We start from the raw sequence: 19,222 nt of genomic DNA on the forward strand, positions 1-19,222 counted from the left end.
TAAAGGATACAATAGGACACAAATAGAATAAAAACACAAATTTAATATACACAAATATTTAAATATGTGTAAACACAGATGTATGCACATTTTCAGCAGTTCAATGCAAACAAAGATTCAAAATGAAGGATTAATGTAAATATACAGTCAATTCTAAGATGTTTTTCTCTCATCTGCCTCATGAATAGTCAGTATGTACTGTATATGGCAATGTTAAAAACAATGTGATCTGTTTTGTCCAGCTTCTGAGGAAAATTAGGGTTTTGTTTCTTACTACAATATGAATACACCATTTCCCATTAAATCTTAATCTGCCCACCAGATCTATACACAGAGGTAAAGAAATATCGCAACAATCCATTAACAGACAAAAAACAATGTACTGTATGTATACTTGCAAGGTAGTAGGTGAACTTCAAATAGTTACATTCTATTTAAACTTTCCCTAAAATGTCAAGCAAACAGAAACGAGGATAAAATGAGCACCGATTCACAATATATTACACATCTATAATTGTATAATATACAATTCTGATACTATGATAGATGACTAAAGCATTCTAAAACTGTTATTTAGAATAATTCTATTACTCTTATACACACACACACAACAGTGGCTCATCAAATAAATTGGCTTTTGAAAAAATCCTCTGCACACTTTCAAACTGGAAAAAAAAAACACACAGCTTTCTCACCCATTTAAAAAAATCCTTTCAATTAAAGATTTAATCTATGGCATATCATTTTTATTAGATAATTTACTGTGGAAAAAAGGGTTAAGATACAGGAGAAATGACATGTTTAAGGTTGAGTCAAAATTGTATGTATGATACTGTGAATGCTCCCAATAATAAAAAATAATTTTAGCTGCAGCCATCAATTTGTCAAATTACTTCATTTGAGCACTGCTTTACTTCTGCCCCATCCATATTAAAGAGATTCAAATAAAATACAAACAACTGGCCATATCTTTAGTAACATAATCATTTTCATTAAAAAGGATTATTTCAGCATCTATGTGAAATAACATGATTAGAAACCATTCATTTACATTTGATTGTCATTACAAAATATCTATAAATGAAAGTCATCTATAAGGTATAAAAGCAGAACAAAGACATTTCTAAAAAATACCATCACAAAGAAATCTGAGAATGTCGTATATAATTTCTGGCAAGGCCTTTGAGCATTATGAGACGCCAGTTCACATTATACTTTACTGTATACATGTTTCGATATATGGCTACATGCCATGCCAAATTCTACAGTTTAAAGTATGGCAGGTAAACACAATATCACCGACACCTTTACAATATAATGCAGTCCAATTCAATAGCCCTGTAATAATGTAGATTTGACAAGTCTTATGATGTTCAATTTCTGTTAAGACTGCATCAGAGAAGAATTGATTGGAGCCTATGATCATTTCTAAAAATATGGCTGTTAAATGACCATAGACATGAATTAATACCTCTGTGACAAAGTGCAGTGTCATTATAGTGTTTGACAACAACTGAATGCTGAAGTATTATTTTGCAGGGTTATTGTATTTTTATCAACTGGTGTTCATGAAATTATGTCCACCCCTCCTGTATATTGGCCACTATGTATTTACATCAGACAACTCCTGTCTACTGAATGAAAAAGATTAAAGGTATATATATAACTAATTTGAATTTCAATCTGTTATTATCCCGTCACCATGCACCTGCCACATATTGTATGTACTGCTAGACTAACATCAAGTTGTTTTAAGGTTAACTGAACAAAAGCAGAAACATTGCAACATTGCAGCTGCAATGTGACATGAGTCCTGTGTGTGAAAATATCAGAATAAAATTCAAATTCAAGCTTTCGTTCTACATTTTTTAACAAAGTGTTAAAGAGGCAAACGTTGGTGTCTCACAAACCATTTATAGCAGTCCAATTCGCTCCATTCTGATTTTCACAGAGAACAGTCCTCCATCTTATCTTCCAAGGATTTGATAACACATTCTCTTTGATGCATCCATTTGTTTTAGAACATTGAAACATTGAGAACCTAAAAAAAAAGAAAAGAAATGCATAAACATTTAAAGCCTTAACAGATTGGGGTTAAAAAATGGTTAACAGAACTAGCACAGTGGTTTTATAGACATTACGCTGGAGTTTTTAATGGGTTTTTTCTAGCAGGGTTGCCATAGGAATCCATTGTTAATGCATATCTATTGCTGCCATCCTGCATTGCTCTAGGTAACAGGCCTACCATTGTGAGTAACCATGGCCACCCACAATAAGATTATGATATATTTTTTAAAGAAGCAAATACGTAAAGGGTATAATAAAAAGTAAAAAATACTAACAGAGTCATCCATGATTGAAGACGGATCAAAGTAGTCCGGTTTTAGTTCAGTTCTCTCTCTGCGATTCTTTGATGCCGGCTGAAAAATAACAGGTGAGTCAGAAATTCATAGTTAGACAAAACGGATAGAAACAAATGTGCTACATCAACTGTCAAACGCTGAAAAGTATTGTGCAAATCTTGTTACTTTGTATAAGCATCAACATGTTTTTATTCAGAGGAAACCTTCTCGGAAACTTGGCAACCAGTAAAGCGTGAAGTCATGAAAACTGTCAAGGCCGGCAGCTGTTTCAAATGAAAAAGTCCTAAAACCCCACTGTTCATTGCTGCTCAGCACCAAACAGCAGACAGTTACTGATAGTGGAGAATTCATCAAATGGAGCCATATATTTCCCTCAGACCATAACATGAGTGAACACTAGATGTTTAATTAGTTCAAATAAAGTATTGTATTGCTCTGTAACTGCTGGATGTGTTAATAAGCAACAGTTGTTTAATTAGCCAACACATTGCAGCTTTAAATTACCAAATCAATGTCCATTGTGTCAAAGTCCATGCCCTCATTCATGTCCTCCAAGCGGTCCTCTGATGACATCATCACATCCTCCACTATTGGCTCCTCATCGTCCTCCATGAGCCCTGAGCCTCGGCGACTGACGAGTCCAAACAGATACTTGTTAGGAGATTTTGCTTTACTATTTATGTAATACAAAGAAAACCTGTTACTGTCCCCCCACCCCCAATTGAAACTTATTTGATATACACTAAAGAGCACTGCCATCTTACATCGCTTGCTGCATGTGGTTCCTCATCTTGGCGTATTGCATGCTGACCCGCTCTTGCTGCTGACGGGCCTCAGCTTGTTGTCTTTGTGTCAACATCCAAGTAACCTGTGTACTGTGGGTACAGTGGGTACAGTGTTCAGTATGACTTTGTGACTTCATAATGTCCATAGCTTAACAAAAGCAACATTTGCAATATTCACGTGAGGGTAAATTAAGTGAAATGAATGTTTTCATACTTGTAATCAATGGCAGCCTGATGATGATGGTGTGGCTGCTGCTGCTGGAGAGGCACAGGCTGATGAGGATGCTGCTCTGTTGGCATGGTGTATGCACCGGTGTAGCTGTCTTCTGGCCGCATCTTCTTTGGATCCCTCAGCACGGTGGAGGTGAGGTGGGGCGAATGCATCATTACTGGCGTCTGCACGTTCTGCTCACGGTTCATCCAGACTGCATCGCTGCTGCTGCAGCTGCTCTCTTCTGCTACAGAAAAAAGAAATTAGCAAGCGTTTCAATTTAAAGAGGAAAAAAACACCCAAGCATTTACAGCTTTGCATCTATCTTTTTGCCATGTAGCAACGGTATTGAGAAACTAATAGTGTTTTTGCGAAGGGGGTACTGTGTTTTTTACAAAGAGATGCACCGTTTTCATTTCTCTTGTTGGATTCAATTTATGATTGTTTTAAAACTTGGACATTCAGGGTTGTAAACATCTTGTTTTTAAGGTTGTTCCTACACTTTGGACTTTAGGTTCTACAGGTTTTGGGCTTTACGTCTTCAACACATCTTATTTGTGTGTGGGTGGTTCGAACATTCCTTTCTGTGTCTAACTTGCATAGCCAATCAGCTGGCAGATGTATCTCTAATAATCAGATCACATCAAATCCAAAAAGGAAGTAACTAATATGACTCCAAGTATAATGATTCCAAAAGTTACCCACCTTCAGGATACTTCCGTTTGTTAGCAGTGGCTGGCTTGGGCTTCTTGCTCCTGGTGGACCCCCGACTGCTGATCCCACTGAGGACAGACATGGTGTCATCGTCCCCTCTCGCCTGCAGGGAGTTCCTGTACGAGATGAGGGGAAGCCAGCAGTCCTCTCGCTGCAGGGCCATCTGAACCGTCATGAATCGCTCCAGGTACGTGTGACTGTAGATGTGACAAAATGACACAGTCACACTCAGGAACGTTTCATAATACTCCTCAGTTTCATGCTAAACACACAGACACACGCCTTGTGGCTCAAACTTACACTGTTCTCTTATCCTGCCGAAGTAGTTTGCTGGAGAACTCACTCAGTACATCCAAAAAAGCGAGATTGAGAGGTGGACTCCCTGGTCCTTGGGGACTCGGTTCCTTAAAAGCAAACTCAATTCCATCCCTAAAACACCAGAGGGAAATAATGATTTGCCTTGCTCATTCAATCACAGATGTCTTAGCTAGAACTGAACGATAAAGCTGTGAACCATGTCTCAGGATCGTTACTTACTTATGCAACATGGCAATAGCTTCTCTGGTCTTCAACTGGTCCAAGCCAAAAGTCAACGAGAAGCGTCGGGCGAGCTCTTTGATGCCACAGAAGGCTGATGTTGAGCGGTCGACATTGAAGCCAAGTTCAGACAACATCTCATTGAATAACTACAATAGACGACAACAGAAATACACTTCTTTCAAACTTCTCCAAAGACCATCATCTTCCTGTGTTCACGTGGCACACTGGAGCAAGATTGTGTATAAGTGATGCCTTTTAAATTAACATGAAAGTCAGTCAATATTTTATCTTTGGTTTTCGTTTGAAGACATGCTGGCATCTGCTGGTGTGTTTCTTAAATAAAAATAAGTAAGGAACACAATATAAGTTGTGTTAGAGTCTCCACTCTTACCATTTGCAGGCTCAACACAAGTGTCTTTGCACATTGTATCTTGTCGATTTGTCTCGTTTTACTCATCGTCTCCTTGATGATATCTCCGTAGTCATTGTAATACTGAGGAAAGAGAAAAGGAATACTGTTAGCAAGGAGAGCAGGGTAGGAGGAATCCTTACAACTGTTGATTAAAATGTGAGATTAAACCTACCCTCATGTACTGTTTAAATATATCTGCTCCGGTGTTCATTTCCACCACATTGAAAGTGATTAATTTACAGTAGGCAGCTAGAAGGTTTCTTCTCTTGTGCAGAGCCTCAATTTTACTGGCTTCATCATCTTGCTGTCCATCTGGAAAATATAAAATTATCATTAAAAAAAGTAATAAGTAGTCCATGCTTTGTCACTTTTCACGCTTGTGTGTGGCTGGCCTTACTGAGCGGCTCTGACCTGTGCTGTTGTTGTCATCATCCTGATCAATGAACACTTGATCTAGGATGAAGTTGAGCAGATCTGCCTGCAAAGAGGAGTCTGGCATGAAGACCAGAGGCTCCAGTTGTTCCCGGCCTGAAGACATAATTTGGTGACTGAAGATCAGTAGGAGATCACATAGAATGGTGAAGGCCTGAAATAAACACAACACTTCAGCATTGATGAACATGTTCAGCGGTATGGTAGAGTGGCAATGCAGAAGAATCATGAATAAAAGAGCCGTCCTTTCAGCATAACCCACCTGCTCTTTAACTGCGTTGTTGATGCCATTTAGGTAACGCTGACACATTAAGCAGAACGCTCTCATTTGCTTTCTCAAGGTCACCATATCACCCTAAAAGGAGAAAATATTCAGTTAGTATTGGTTATTCGTGATTCTTTTTAGCAGTCTAAAACACAAGATAAAACACAGTTAATCAGTATCCTAGTTTTACCAGCTGGATTTCATATAAACTCCTGTTTGTTAGTTAGCTGCCAATGAGCGCCAAAGCTTTCTTAGCACATTTTGTGAGTTTGACAAGATGTATAAAAGGTACTCTAAATCTCCCTGTTCTGCAAGAATACTTTATGTACACTCAAATCAATAATTCAACCTTTTTAAAATCAGGATCAATAAGAAAAGTGTATCCATCATTCATATAGTTTAGAGACAGTTATCCTATATTAGAATGAAATGAAACAATCTATGGTAAATGGTATTTATATATATATAAATATATATATAAATATAAATATATATTTATATATTTTCATGACAATAGACAAAATAAATAAAAAATACTTCATGACCAATATGTAAATACCTTTATTGAGCCGCCGTCTGAAACCTTTGCTAGATGCCACAGGATGATGTAATGTGTGCACTGCAGTGAGTGAATCACAATCTGTGGGGAAAGGAGGACAGCACATCAGCTGAGATGCCATTCATTTAAGTTATATAACCAGGTTACTCAGATACAGTAATTTAAACAGTGTAGTAACCTCAATATTAATCAGTGATGCTGATGTCTTCTTATTCCTACCCCTACCCAAACATCACTATGTTCTCACTTTAACTCAAATACTTTCTACTTATTTGATTATTTATTACTTTTCCTGTATGTTCTTTTTGTCAGAAGCCATGGAACCTGTATTCATGGCCCTTATTCCCATGATCCTCTGCTAACAGAATCCAAGTGTATGAAATGAGCTTACTGGAGGAAACCCACTGTAACCCTAATACTTATATACTGTAAGTACATGAACAGAATTTGCACCAATTGACTGAAAATGTTGGTTAACATTTTTGGGAGAAGTTTGGGACAAAGTGAGAGAAGTCTGTGCCGATACCTGCTCAGGCATATCCCCGTTCTGCAGGCCGGTGTTCAGCAGCCTGTAGTTGCTGGTGAAGAGATCCCACTTAGAGAGGTCGTGTGCACTGGAAGCAAAAGACAACAAATGATACACAGTTAATATGTAGCTCATTGTTCACACAAATGCCATTATCTACATCTTCCGCCTTAAAATGAAAGCCCAATTGAACTCAAATTGTGGATAGTGTATCTCAAAATGCTAATGTTAACATTTCTTTACTTGTGGAAAGCGCTGATCTTCTTGAGTGTAGATAAAACCTGGTAGGCATCATCCTCATCTGGTTCTTCACCCTGACAATCAAGAGATCAACCTGGTCAAACCCTGACATTCATTGTAGCCAAGGCACCTGTGAACATGCTTTCATGCTATCCACACGAAAGAAAACCCTAACAGGCCCCACCTCCTGCAGGAAGTCCTCCAGGAGTCTGTTAAACTTGTCTACCAGCTCGTCGAGTAGCTGGGAGCGGGCGATGTCCACGCGGTTGAAGATGGTGAACTCTTCGTTGGCGAGATAGTGGTAGGTGGTAGAGCAGGCTTCCAGGACCTCAGTGTCTGTGTGCTTATCCTGGACCTCCCAGATTTGCCGCAGCAAGGCATCCAAATGCTTCATGAGAATATGAAAACACATGTTTACCTGACACCCGTGCTGTTTACATATGCTTAATCAAATGTAGAGACTGACAAACCTTTTCCAGACGGCCAGTTGTGTAGATGTCAAGATCAAAGAACTTTGGTATTTGTAGTAGATTGGTCACCTTATCGATATCAACACAGTACTAAAAAAGACAAAAGGTAAAATGGTTAAGAATCAACCCAGCCTTTGCTCTCTGTTGGATTGAGTGAAGGACAAATGTACTCACCTTTGCCAATAACAGAGGCAGTGCGACTGCAAACATCTCTGTGATCCGGGTCCGATCATCCAGCTGGGTTTTCTTCTCCTTCGCAGTCAGGACCTTTTCAACGCACAAAAATCCCAAAAGTTAATAACAAGAAATCATTACAAGAAACAGCACTCTTGATGTGGAGCCTGATCACCAGACACTGACCCTCTTCCCTGTGCTTCTGCCGACAGGAGGGTGGCACTCACAAGCCTGCCGAATGGCACAGAGCATGATCTCCACCAGAGCCGTCTCCTGGCGATCGGTCAGGGCTAAAGATGGAAGAAAGTTAATGTCATTCAAAGAGACCACTCCAAATGTTTCTTAAATCTTTATCTCTACTTGTATGGCAGCCATTCCAGTGTTTGTTGAATTCCAACACAGAGAAATGTTGTCAGTAATTTAGAGAATACAATAAAAAATAAATAATTTAATTAAAAGACATATCTATAAATAGTAAAACCAGAGAAACTGATAATGCTGCAGTGTTCTCTTAATTTTTTCCGTAGTTGTAGATAACAACCAAAGAAATATCTGAGCCACTCATCAAAAAAGGGGATGTTTACCCTCCTCTCCTGCCATAGGCTCGTCCAGCAGCAGGCTGATCATCGTCTCCCAGTCCTTCAGCAGCTCGGAGCCACACTCCCACAAGCTATCCACCAGGTAGGCCCCATGCTCATGGAGCTGTGAAACATCAAATGGTTAAATGCTATTCGATCAAATAAAAACATAGCAAGTAGATCATTGTTTTCGCAATACCATTTGTTTCATGCAATTGTAATTATCTTATCTCTCAGAAAACTGAATAAGAATAACATCTTAACAGTAGAATAAATGTGTTTTTTAGATGGACAGAAGCTGGCACCTCGCTCTCCAAGAAGAAGAAGACAGTAGTTTTGATAAGGCCTCCATTGAGGCTCTGCCTGCCCCTCCTGGGTAATCCCTCTTCCTCAGGGCCACGGTGGCTGAAGAGCCTTTAATAACAAAAATAGGGCTTATTGCAAATGTATTATGAAGGTGGAATTAACATCTGCTCTGCCTTCAGTCACTTTGGTAAAGCTTTGAGGAGAGACAAACATGGGGTGTCACACACATGAATACAAAGTCTCACACATCACTAGGCTTTTTGTTTTCACAGGTTTTTTCCAATTAGTTTTCATATAAAAACAATAACAAAGTAGCTTACCGCTGTATGACTGCTACTTGGTTGTAAAGATAGAGGTTATATAGATATTCCACATGTATACAAATAGGATGCTCTGTTGAAGGGGTTGTTTGATGGATCCAACATAATTCCTAATAAATATTTTCTACTTAATATATTTAAGGTTATCTTACGAAGTCAACTTAGCAGGCACAACTATTTGTTACACTTGTATTTTTGCTGTGAAACAAGAGAAACTTTGGAATCCAATGTGAGCTCATTTCAATTGAAGAGGTTTATAAACCACACTTCTGCAACACCTTTAACACTTAAATGATGTAATATAAAATAAATGTCTTATGTAAACCACCAAGTAACAGTTCAATTGTTTCAAAAAACACTTACTTCTTAAAGAGGAATTCTCCTGCTGAAACAGCGATGGGTCGATGTGCGGAGTAAACCAGATGATAAACGCTCTCACAGTCCTCCGCTGTCAGAACCTCATCACTACTCCTGTTAGAACAAAGGCATACTTTATTACTCAGGAAGGCCAGGCATCAGAGCTTAGTCTTGGTAAATGTGTAAATAAAGCTTTTGTGATAAGGGAAACAACATGAATATTAAATCTAATAAAAAAGGCTAATATTCTCCCATTTTTACACACCATTACTGTATCAAAAATTCCAAATATTATCCCCTTCCTTGAGCCACATATGTTATATCCCATCTGTAGTGAAAATGTCCATGTTTACTTTAATGTGTGTTTTGGGAACAACATTATTCTTATTCACAAACCAAGATAACATGCACAATTCCTTTCAAGAGGAAAGGAGGTTACTCACTGCAAGACCAGAGTCAGAAGTTTAATGGCTTGCACTGCAACATCATATTCCTTGTCCAGAGTCATAGACACGATGCGATCCTGTCAATGAGAGTCACTTTTGTTACAAAATCTTAACCATAACATAAGTTATCATATCATGCAAGGGTAACCTGAAGTTATCTGCATATACAGATGCAACAAGTAAAGCCTGAAGATCCCCACATTTCAAAGGTGTTATTGACGAACTGGCACTGAGGCGATGCTCCTGCTGGCTCACCTTGAAGCGACTTGTGAAGAGCTCCAGACGGGCGCCGAGCTCTCGGCTGTAGAACAGGCCCTGTAGGGCATTCACGCACTTCAGGCGCACCTCACCTTGCTGGTTTGACAGGAGAAATACATAAATATTTACCATATTTAAATACCCAAAAACTCAAATGTTACTGTGGCATTGTGCCAACTAAACTTTTACTAATTAAAAATGATAATGATATAAATATGTTTTATCCCTGCTTAAAGTCAAAACAGTTGATCAGATCATAGTCTTATCCTAAAACAACTGCAAACACATCAAGTGCCACTAGTGTAGAACAAAGAGACAAGAGAGAGGAAACATTTCTAATGTTACTATGCTGTTACATGAACATATAATCCAATCATTATCTGCTTTTCACACTAAAAATCTTTAGCTTGTACTCTAACGTGACTGCAAGTATTGAAAAACAGGATTGGTTAGTTTGATTTAAACTGAGATTTGAAGTTGGTCTAAATTTGGATGATTTAAACGATAGCTTTTAGTCACTTAATCAGCTTTCCCTTCAGTTAAGATTATTATTTGTTTTTTTTTACAAAAACAGAGGTAAGCTCACCTTGTCATGCATTGTCCAGCCAACATACTTCAGGTAGCTGTCATTGAGGAAGGCGTCACTGTACAGCTTCATCCACATTCCAATCTCCTCAATACAGATAGCTCGGATCTCAGCAATAGAATCACTGGCAAAACAGATTTTATTTAATTAGTCATAAATATATTATAGAATCCCATTATTTAAAGATAACTGTTCAGAGCTGTAGGCGGTTTGATTCAAATCCTATGGGCTTATAATGTTGTTAACATTCATTTCCCACTAGAAGGCGCCAAAGGCCAGCAGTGAACATTGCAAGGTTCCTGTTGGACTTCAGTGACATTAGAAGCTCCTCAGTGAAATCACAGTCAGTGTGTAGGTCGATCAATATTCACATACCGATATCTGTGAACAAACACTCCTTTGAAAATTGCATTCATCATGTTTTCAATTTCATCTTGATTTTCTTGAAGCTGAAAGAAAAACACAAACGGATACTTTTTAGATAAATTGCATTAAAATTAACAAACAAAATAGAATAGTGGTTTGTTCAACCCTCAATGACAAAATATTAAAAGGTATGCCTAAAAGCTCTATTAGAAGATTTATTTTAGCTATGTGAAGTGCAAAGCATTATTTTTTGTGAAATATTTACATGCTTGTATTTCTTCTCACCTCTTTACGCTTCTGTAACAGGAGCTCCAACCTGTCGTTGGCTCTTTTTGCAATGACCTTGTTCCTCTCCGCCTCATACTGTCTCTGCGTGTTGTCCATATTGATGCTCAGATTTAGAGCGACGTTCACCAAAGCCGTCATCAACTTCATCGCTGCAGAACACCACAAAATTCAGTAAGGAAAACAACCTTCTACGCAATAACAGCGTGCAACCCAAAACCAGGACACTTAATTGGATTGGAACATGAGACCAACCTGCGAGTGTGCTTGTGTGTCTGAATGCCCTGACCTGAGAGTCAGATAGTCCGGTGAGCAGTGAAATGATGGTGTCCATCATATACTCATCGTAAATAATGCTGTACTGGCACTGACGCACCAAAACCGCAATGAAGTCACAGAAGCTTATCCTGAACTTCTTCCACTGTGGCCCTGACATCGTTAGCGGGTAGTCACCGCTGTCCTGTTGGACGATAGCAGGGAGATGATTAGGTTAATTTCACTTCATGTCTTCCATATGCTGGAATCTGACAGCTGTAATAGAGAAAATTAATATTAACTCAAAGCGTGCTTCACCTCATCAAACTCCTCTGTCATTTTCCGGATGATTTCAGAGTTCTGCATATTTCTGAACATCTCTCCACTCACGGCCCCTTTGGACGGAATCACACAAAAAAAAGTTCAGTATATTCGTTCAGGCCCCCAACCCGCTACACATTTAGACTCATCCTGTCAGATTCTTACCTTTACATCCAGAGCACTGAATGAAAAAGTTGATTAAGTCCAAGAGAGCTACGTCCCTGTCCTGCTTGTATGCCTCAATCCAGTCATCAACAACAGACTGGAAAATAAACCAGACAGTTGTTTTCTGATTATCCCAATAATGTAAATTAACATTGATCTATTACTGCCAGTGTTTTTCCATTACTAGCCCTCATACAATTCAATCTAAAAAGGGGGACCTATAGCTTCCACCCCAATTGAAAAAATATTTTCACAACATAAGAAGATAAGAAACAACAACACAAGACATAATCTATCCGCCACACACTGTTTACGCACCTGTGTTGCACTCTTCCCCATTTTCACAACCTCGAACAGGGTCATATTCTCCGTCCCATTCTCCTGATGATGGCCGTTCACCTTGCCAGCACTGGGGGCCTTCCTTGCCCCCCCACCTTTGGTCTTTTCTCCGGGCACCTTCTTCCCCTTCTTGGCTGCCTGTTAAGGATAAAGATGTTAATGAGACATGAAAGTTGTTATTGTGTTATCATAACTCTCAGTTCATAATATGTTGGTGTAGACTGAAAAGGTCATCAGTTTACTGGGAATAGTGTACATCCCAATACAGACAGTTATGAAGGATTACTTATAATATTCTCTATAACACAGCTGCGGCACTATATCCTTATATATTTATATACTGTGTTAGTCTTTTGATCTGGGCCAGGGTTTTTCATTGTCTTTTACCGAATGCATGCTGTGGTTGGCTCAAGCCTCCATGTGACCCTTATTAGATTAGATAGATCTGTAAAAGAAATAGGTGAAGATCAAGAACCGTAGAAACAAGAAGAAACGTACCATGCCCTTTCCTGTCTTTGCATCTTTGCCATCAGGATCCTCAAAGTCAGTATCTGAGGACCACTGAGATTCTGCCTCTCTGGGAACAACAGACAAAGTCATTACAATCACTAAACTCTTTCAAATGATAGTTTTTGTAGCTTTATATGACAGCGCATACAAACAAACAAACGCATAAGAAACATTAAAAGACATTTTTGATTCAGGAATATATATCCAATGATGCACGGCTTACTGAGAAAATTGAAAGTCTGTGTGCAAATCCTGCGCTGCTATCATTTCTTTAACATTTTCTGGATCTGCTGGACTGAGTGCTTCTGCTTCTCTGTACACCAAGCAAGAAGGATTCTGCACCTGGAAAACAAGATCGTTGAGAGGAGTTTGTTGTTGAATGATGACACCGACCCTGGCTGCAGTGCCTCACAAACAATTCCCAGATATCTGATACAGGTCTCGCATTTAAGACCATGTGTAATACTGAAGACCAGGGATGAAGAGAACATGTTTGTTGACCAATTGACCTGTGATGCACCAGTCAGGCAGTGACAGGAAGCAGCAGTGTAGCTACTCAGGAAGAAATCCCTTTGTAAGTGACTGTTTTCCTCCATGCATACGATTCACTGTTAAATGTTTTCATGAAGATAACATTGTGTTGTTGTTTATTGTTTATCCTAGGGTCTGGTTAAAAAAATCCCAATTTGGTAATTTAACATTAAATCCACTGGTGGAAGATGTCTTTAGATCTTTACGCAAGTGTCAGCATAAATATATAGTACCCAAAGAAATAGTATTCATTGAGCAGAATGGACCACTTGTTTATGTTTTTACAATATAACTGGATTATTATTATTATTACTATAGGTGTACAAATGTGTCCGTCACTTTAATGAAGCAGTTGGTTATTCATTTTAAAAATGTTGGGTAGCTTAATGTATTATAATACATCATACATGTAGTAAATCTAAAAGGTAAGTAAAGCTGTAACGGAATAAAGTTGAGAATAAGTACAATATTTTCCCTTACGCATGAATTGAATACTCGGATAAAGTACAAGAACCTCAAAAAAAATCTAAATTAAATAAGGAGGTAATCAAAACCAAATGTGTGTATATATATATATATATATATATATATGACACAGGTGATAATATGTAACATATATATATATATATATATATATATATATATATTTATTTATTACATGTTATCACCTGTGTCAACGTTTTTTGTGTAATAATGTTTGATGTATTTTCTTTAATAAATGGAAAGGAAATACAAAAAATGACAGTACTGGAGTAAATGTACTCAGGAAAATTACACCACATGTGACAGCAATACTGTGAAAGAAGGGAAACCTGTGGGGGCGTGTTTACACAACACTGGCACATTAAAACTGTGACGGGCAATCCCAAAATGCCCATGTAAACACATCATGAATGTCTTTGTTTTGAAGAGACCGGGCATGACTCTGGATCTCATGACCATAAATAGGAATGGCTGCTGGGATCGAGTCTCTCAATAACGGTCGTTACTTTTTTGGACAAGTAATGCGATATCCTCATGGCCATTCAGTCCAGGTCATTGCAAAAATGTTACTTCGAATAAAAAGCAAGTTGTTCCTGACACATCTCTGACAACTGCTGTAATTACTTCCGAACTACAAACGCACCTACAGATGTTTCATCCAGAGCTAGTCTGTGGTCCCCTCATCTCTTCCTTACGAACCGTCTCTGTACGACGGCCGAGCAGCTCGCTGGCTAATACGAGCCAACCTCACTGTTATGTGATGTTGGCGAATACACTATCTAGTTAGCAACCTCAAAACCCCCTTATTTACTATTTGCACCGAAAAACACAAGTTTTAGGCTTGACTTGACTGGGATTGTGGAACATGTTCAGATTAGTTGCTAACTTGCCTAGCATTAGCTGTAGCTAGCTGGCTAACGGGGCCACTACTTAGCAAACACTCGCTGGAATGCTACCTCGACTTCATTAATCACGTTAATTTTAATTTATTTGGAGAATGTATGATTAAGTTGTGTTAATGACACATTTAAATGCAGGTGTTAAGTGCCTGGCCAGGTAGCCATTACAGCAGAATCAATGAAACTCTATAATGCTAACGTTAGCTAGCTATCCGCCATTTTACAACTTACTTACCTCGTTTAAATCAAAGACGGATTCAAACCAAATAATCCAAACGCTTCGGACTTTGCAAAGAGAATGCTTTCCTTAATTTCTTGCACGGACTGTCATTTCCCAAAACTCCAGAATAAGAGTTGTATTTGCTAGCTAATGTTGAGAAGCTCCTCGGTGGCTAACCTAGCAAGGTACAGTTTGTATTTTCGTTGTTATGCATGTAGCGCACGCACACCACCTGTCGGTGAGTCCGCGAGGTGCAGGTGAGAGAAGACCTGTGTCGCTGCTCTTAACATAGCCTCTTAACTTTTCTCAAGTTTGTAAAGCTTAGTGTCTCAATGTGTAGGAACATATCAACTTAAAACAAAACCATCCAAGTCAGAAATCAATCAATATTAGAGGGGACACGCTGCAATAAATGTTGCATGTATATACAAATCTTAATTACACATGTCATTTAAATAGATTTATTGATAAATAGACATCGTAAAGTGGAGTGACATGTAGAAATGCTGGGCTGATAAACTGATAGTTTGACAGACATACATTTGCAAGGTGTGTGCTAAGTTGCCTCGGTGAGCTCTTATTTAGTTTATAGACTGAATGCATAAAACACAACTAAACATATAATTCATGCCATTATTGCTGTAATACATCATTTAAAAAAAACGTTCTACTGTTTTAAGATGGATAACCATGAGTGGTTTGACAGGCAATGTCAATTTTATTTATATTGCACATTTCATCTGGGAGTTTCAGCACTTAATGCAGAACAACTGCATTGATTCAAGCAGGTCTGATATCCAGCAGGAAGACAATGGCACTGAACTGTGACCCCCTGATTACGTGATTAAGTGTAAAAAAATAGATCTCTCATGAAAAAATAAAAACTCATTCCCTTTTCAACTTTTACACATAAAAGCATTCCCTCTGCCAGAGACAGGAAGTGACACTGTTTCATCTACAGATATCCCTTGGGGACAACTGGGGAACAATTGTTTTCTATACTTTACAGTTAATGACACCAAATATATATATTTTAAACAATGGTTGGGCTACATTAACAAACAAAGCAAACCATTGCAGGAAATGAATATTTACTTGTTTTATCTACATTTTTTGGGTCGTTTTGAGGAACCATTTTTGCCTAGCAACTGCTTCTGATTAGAAAAAATATAAAGTTTTCAGAATACTTTCTGATATTCTTTCCTCTACAAAGGGTAGACACAACTTCTATAGATATTATTCATGGGTGCTGTCGTGGATGAACATGGTATTTATAGTTAGGTTATTTAAAATAGCTCTAATAAAGTTATTATTTGAATCCCTTTAAAGAAAATAATTATATAAATATGTATAATTTGTTAGTAGGCAGTGGACATGCTGTTATGACCATCTTGAAACAGTATGAAAATATACACATGCATGAACAATTCAGACTGGCCTCCCGACTAGAAAACTCTTAATATTGCGACCATACTGATAACATTAATATTTTCTATTTATTTAAAGGCTGTTTGTTAGACTCTATTGGAGACAGTCAGTTCTTACTATAGTTCAAAGTTCTGGCACAAGATGCATATTGATAAACAAAAATGTGTTTACTGCTACTAAAAGTCTGGAAATAATGTAATTAATAATGTGCAGTACACTTTCCTTGATGGATGTTTCTGGTAAGGGTAGTGATTTAAAGAAACAGGAAGTCAATTGAGGTTTAAGTCTATGTTTTTTACCCAGAGCCCCCTAGTGGATACAGGAGACAGCTCTTTGTTTGCTGTTTTTTTTTTAATATGAAACCTGCTTGTTAAAAAGTAGCACAAAGACAAGTAAAAAGCACTTCAAAAGGAAATAATAATGGAGAAAAGAATCATGTCTCTTCACACCTTTGACAGCTTTAACATTTTATTGTTCCATTAATCATATCTTACAGGTTTTGTAAGGAGTAGCAACTTGAAAAGCGACCAAACTGTTAGTAATTACGACTTATTTTCTATAATCCATGACATATTCTTTTTCTTTTACATCAAAGTGTATGTTTACAGGATGATCCATTAAGAGCCATACAGGGGAGTGGAAGATGTGACGGAAACAGACTTGATGTAGGGCATGTTGAACACGCAAAAGTAGAGTCACACATGAAAAGCAGAGAAAAGGTCTAAAGCTCTGGCTGGTTCACACTTGGATAGGGGGTTGTTGTTCTGCTGGCGAGGCTTCATCTACATGAACTCGTTGAGGAAACTATTGACCGTCCCTTCAGGTGTCTCCTCCAAAGGCTGGGCCAGACAAAAGGATGGCACCACGAACTGATCAGGATCCTTGATCTCGTTTTCAACCTCTGTGAGGCTGTTGGAAAGTAATGAAAAATGACTTTGAGCTTTTTTATAAGGTCATTCATTAAAAGCCAGTGCAGGTAACAGATACCAGAGGGTTTTAATTTCCCTTAAAGGTTTCACCAACCTGACAAAGAATGATGAGGACTCATGGAAGAAGAAGCTCCACACAGGCAAACAGCCCATGGTTACAGACATGGAGTAGTGGCCTGAAAAACAGAGAAAACATTAATGTCTTTATCAGCTCTTTCACATAAAAAACGGATTATTCTACGCAAATGATTTTATAGCGTCTTTCACCTTTCATGTCAGTCGTTGAACCAGTCCAGGTAGTGACTTTCAATCCCTCGCCTTCAATGGATGGACTTCCACCGTTTGCCGTAGACATGAACGTAGCATCATCCGGGACGTCCAGAGGGTTCATGGTGCAGTGCAGTGTCTTCTTCTCACAGCTCTTGTTTTTGCTGTCAATCTCGTAGAATATCCCCTGATGGATTTTGATACAGATTCAGACATGAAAGGCACACAACAAGATAAAGTAAGCCTTTCTTTAAACGAAGAAACTAGTTACCTCGTCAAAAAACATCAGCAGATCCAGACCTACTGATGTGTTCATGGGGTGGCTCTCATTTGACCTGAACCGTAGTTTCTTGCCCATTGAATCATAGGTGAAGGCACCGTACCCCTTTATATCACCCTTTAGGGCAAGCTGGTGCCATTCAACAATAGACAGTCAGAGAGAGAGGGTTTAATGCAATGTCTTTAAAATGCTTTAAAATAAAATGTAACAAGAAAAACTGGTCTTTAAGGACAATTTTAAGAACTCACCACGGACATGAATCCTGTCATATTGGGTGCATCTGAAAGAAAACAGTGTCAGCAACACTAGATAACATACATTTTAAGTTTAAAAAACCATGGCCTTTTCTACTCTTAAGGCACATCGGAAATGTGGTGATCTTGAAAGCTACATAACACACAAACAACTAAAAAATGCAGAGGAAAAATAACCAAAAAGATGAAACTGCAAAATCTTACGACAAGGATGATGGTGGTGATCCGCTTTGGTGGTGGCAGACAAGCACATGAAGACGAAGAGCGTGATAGCTGCATACATTTTATCGGTTTAGAGAGGGACTCACAAAATCAAGTTGGAGATGGCAGAACTCGACCCTAAGCGCATCTACCTTTCACTGAAATGACTGCGTCTTTTATAGGAATACAATCCGATGCAGGCAATAAGTCTTGCGCAAAAAGCACCCAAGACTTCAAACATCAAGCTGTCTAAACAAATAAGACCCAGCTGGTGGTGACCCCAAAAAAAATATCTTAAGCTATCTTTTCCTTTTTGATTGTGCAGCTGTCCTGCACAGACGTTTTTCTGCATGGGGATCAAATGGGGACAATTATAGAGGTTGGTCAAGGCTCTTGCGTAGTATATAAATAATGTCTTTTTAGCTTTATATACCTGTATGATTAGCATTACCGGCTTCTTATTTACAATGAGTTGATGGTTATATATTAATATATATGGAAGGGTAATATATTAAAGACCTATTACTTAAAAAAGCTGTGTCTGTCATTGTCTTTAAGAAACTGAAACCTTCCTTTCAAAGTTGAGTCTGGGTGGTGACTCCGTGTTTCATGTCACCTTAGGTCCAACCACACCATATAGACAAAAGTATTGGGACACCTACAGGAGCTTTTATGACATTCCATTCCAAATTCTTAAGCATTAAAATGTTGGAGTGTGTCTGTGGGAATTTTTGCCCATTCATCCAGAAGAGCATTTGTGAGGTCAGACACTGATGTGGACGAGAGAGCCTGGCTCACCATCTCCATTCTAGTTCATCCCAGGGGCGCAGGTGAGGTTTTTGAAATGGGGGGGATGAAACTGAGAGACTATTACTTACTATTTGTTTTACTATGTAACCCCTAACCTTGGAGACGTAGCCCCTGGGTGTGCACATTGGAATGATCCA

At 38.5% G+C, this 19,222-nt stretch overlaps 2 protein-coding genes across 3 annotated transcripts; both read right to left on the reverse strand.

Annotated features, from left to right (window-relative positions):
* Nucleotides 1-23: 23 nt before the first annotated feature.
* Nucleotides 24-15,134, reverse strand: stag2a (STAG2 cohesin complex component a). 2 transcript variants are annotated; one of them, XM_063895230.1, is made up of 34 exons: nucleotides 14,932-15,134; nucleotides 13,007-13,125; nucleotides 12,772-12,850; nucleotides 12,253-12,411; nucleotides 11,935-12,031; nucleotides 11,767-11,843; nucleotides 11,449-11,653; nucleotides 11,194-11,345; nucleotides 10,918-10,991; nucleotides 10,543-10,666; nucleotides 9,954-10,052; nucleotides 9,696-9,775; nucleotides 9,259-9,366; nucleotides 8,575-8,683; nucleotides 8,276-8,393; nucleotides 7,878-7,981; nucleotides 7,692-7,784; nucleotides 7,518-7,607; nucleotides 7,232-7,435; nucleotides 7,051-7,121; nucleotides 6,808-6,895; nucleotides 6,282-6,362; nucleotides 5,720-5,812; nucleotides 5,437-5,611; nucleotides 5,198-5,337; nucleotides 5,005-5,106; nucleotides 4,611-4,759; nucleotides 4,374-4,502; nucleotides 4,065-4,270; nucleotides 3,363-3,603; nucleotides 3,128-3,238; nucleotides 2,868-2,994; nucleotides 2,343-2,420; nucleotides 24-2,041 (listed from the first exon to the last, which is right to left on the reverse strand). In XM_063895230.1, exons 2-34 carry the CDS (start codon nucleotides 13,048-13,050, stop codon nucleotides 2,018-2,020), a joined length of 3,831 nt encoding a protein of 1,276 aa, XP_063751300.1. In that variant the 5' UTR covers nucleotides 13,051-13,125; nucleotides 14,932-15,134; the 3' UTR covers nucleotides 24-2,017. The 2 variants fall into 2 exon arrangements, with proteins under 2 accessions (XP_063751300.1, XP_063751299.1); XM_063895229.1 differs by having other exon boundaries at nucleotides 3,363-3,606.
* Nucleotides 15,135-16,794: 1,660 nt separating this feature from the next.
* On the reverse strand, nucleotides 16,795-18,500 carry epd (ependymin). Its single transcript, XM_063894410.1, has 6 exons — nucleotides 18,279-18,500; nucleotides 18,069-18,100; nucleotides 17,812-17,949; nucleotides 17,541-17,727; nucleotides 17,368-17,449; nucleotides 16,795-17,253 (listed from the first exon to the last, which is right to left on the reverse strand). Exons 1-6 carry the CDS (start codon nucleotides 18,355-18,357, stop codon nucleotides 17,127-17,129), a joined length of 645 nt encoding a protein of 214 aa, XP_063750480.1. The 5' UTR covers nucleotides 18,358-18,500; the 3' UTR covers nucleotides 16,795-17,126.
* Between the last annotated feature and the right edge of the window lie 722 nt (nucleotides 18,501-19,222).

This window comes from Eleginops maclovinus, chromosome 11 (genome assembly GCF_036324505.1).
Source record: "Eleginops maclovinus isolate JMC-PN-2008 ecotype Puerto Natales chromosome 11, JC_Emac_rtc_rv5, whole genome shotgun sequence".
NCBI lineage: Eukaryota > Metazoa > Chordata > Actinopteri > Perciformes > Eleginopidae > Eleginops > Eleginops maclovinus.

Bases quoted from the DNA above. Each gene is read 5' to 3' on its own strand.
- stag2a (XM_063895229.1), bottom strand. From the start codon at position 13,050: ATGATAGCAGCGCAGGATTTGCACACAGACTTTCAATTTTCTCA. The intron at 10,053-10,542 runs GTGAGCTTACCT...CTGTCAAACCAG, and splicing joins GCTGGACAATGCATGACAAG to CAAGGTGAGGTGCGCCTGAA. The intron at 3,607-4,064 runs GTGGGTAACTTT...TTTTTTCTGTAG, and splicing joins CAAACGGAAGTATCCTGAAG to CAGAAGAGAGCAGCTGCAGC.
- epd (XM_063894410.1), bottom strand. From the start codon at position 18,357: ATGTATGCAGCTATCACGCTCTTCGTCTTCATGTGCTTGTCTGCCACC. The intron at 17,450-17,540 runs GTGAAAGACGCT...TCTGTTTTTCAG, and splicing joins TTCAACGACTGACATGAAAG to GCCACTACTCCATGTCTGTA. The intron at 17,254-17,367 runs GTTGGTGAAACC...ACTTTCCAACAG, and splicing joins TCCTCATCATTCTTTGTCAG to CCTCACAGAGGTTGAAAACG.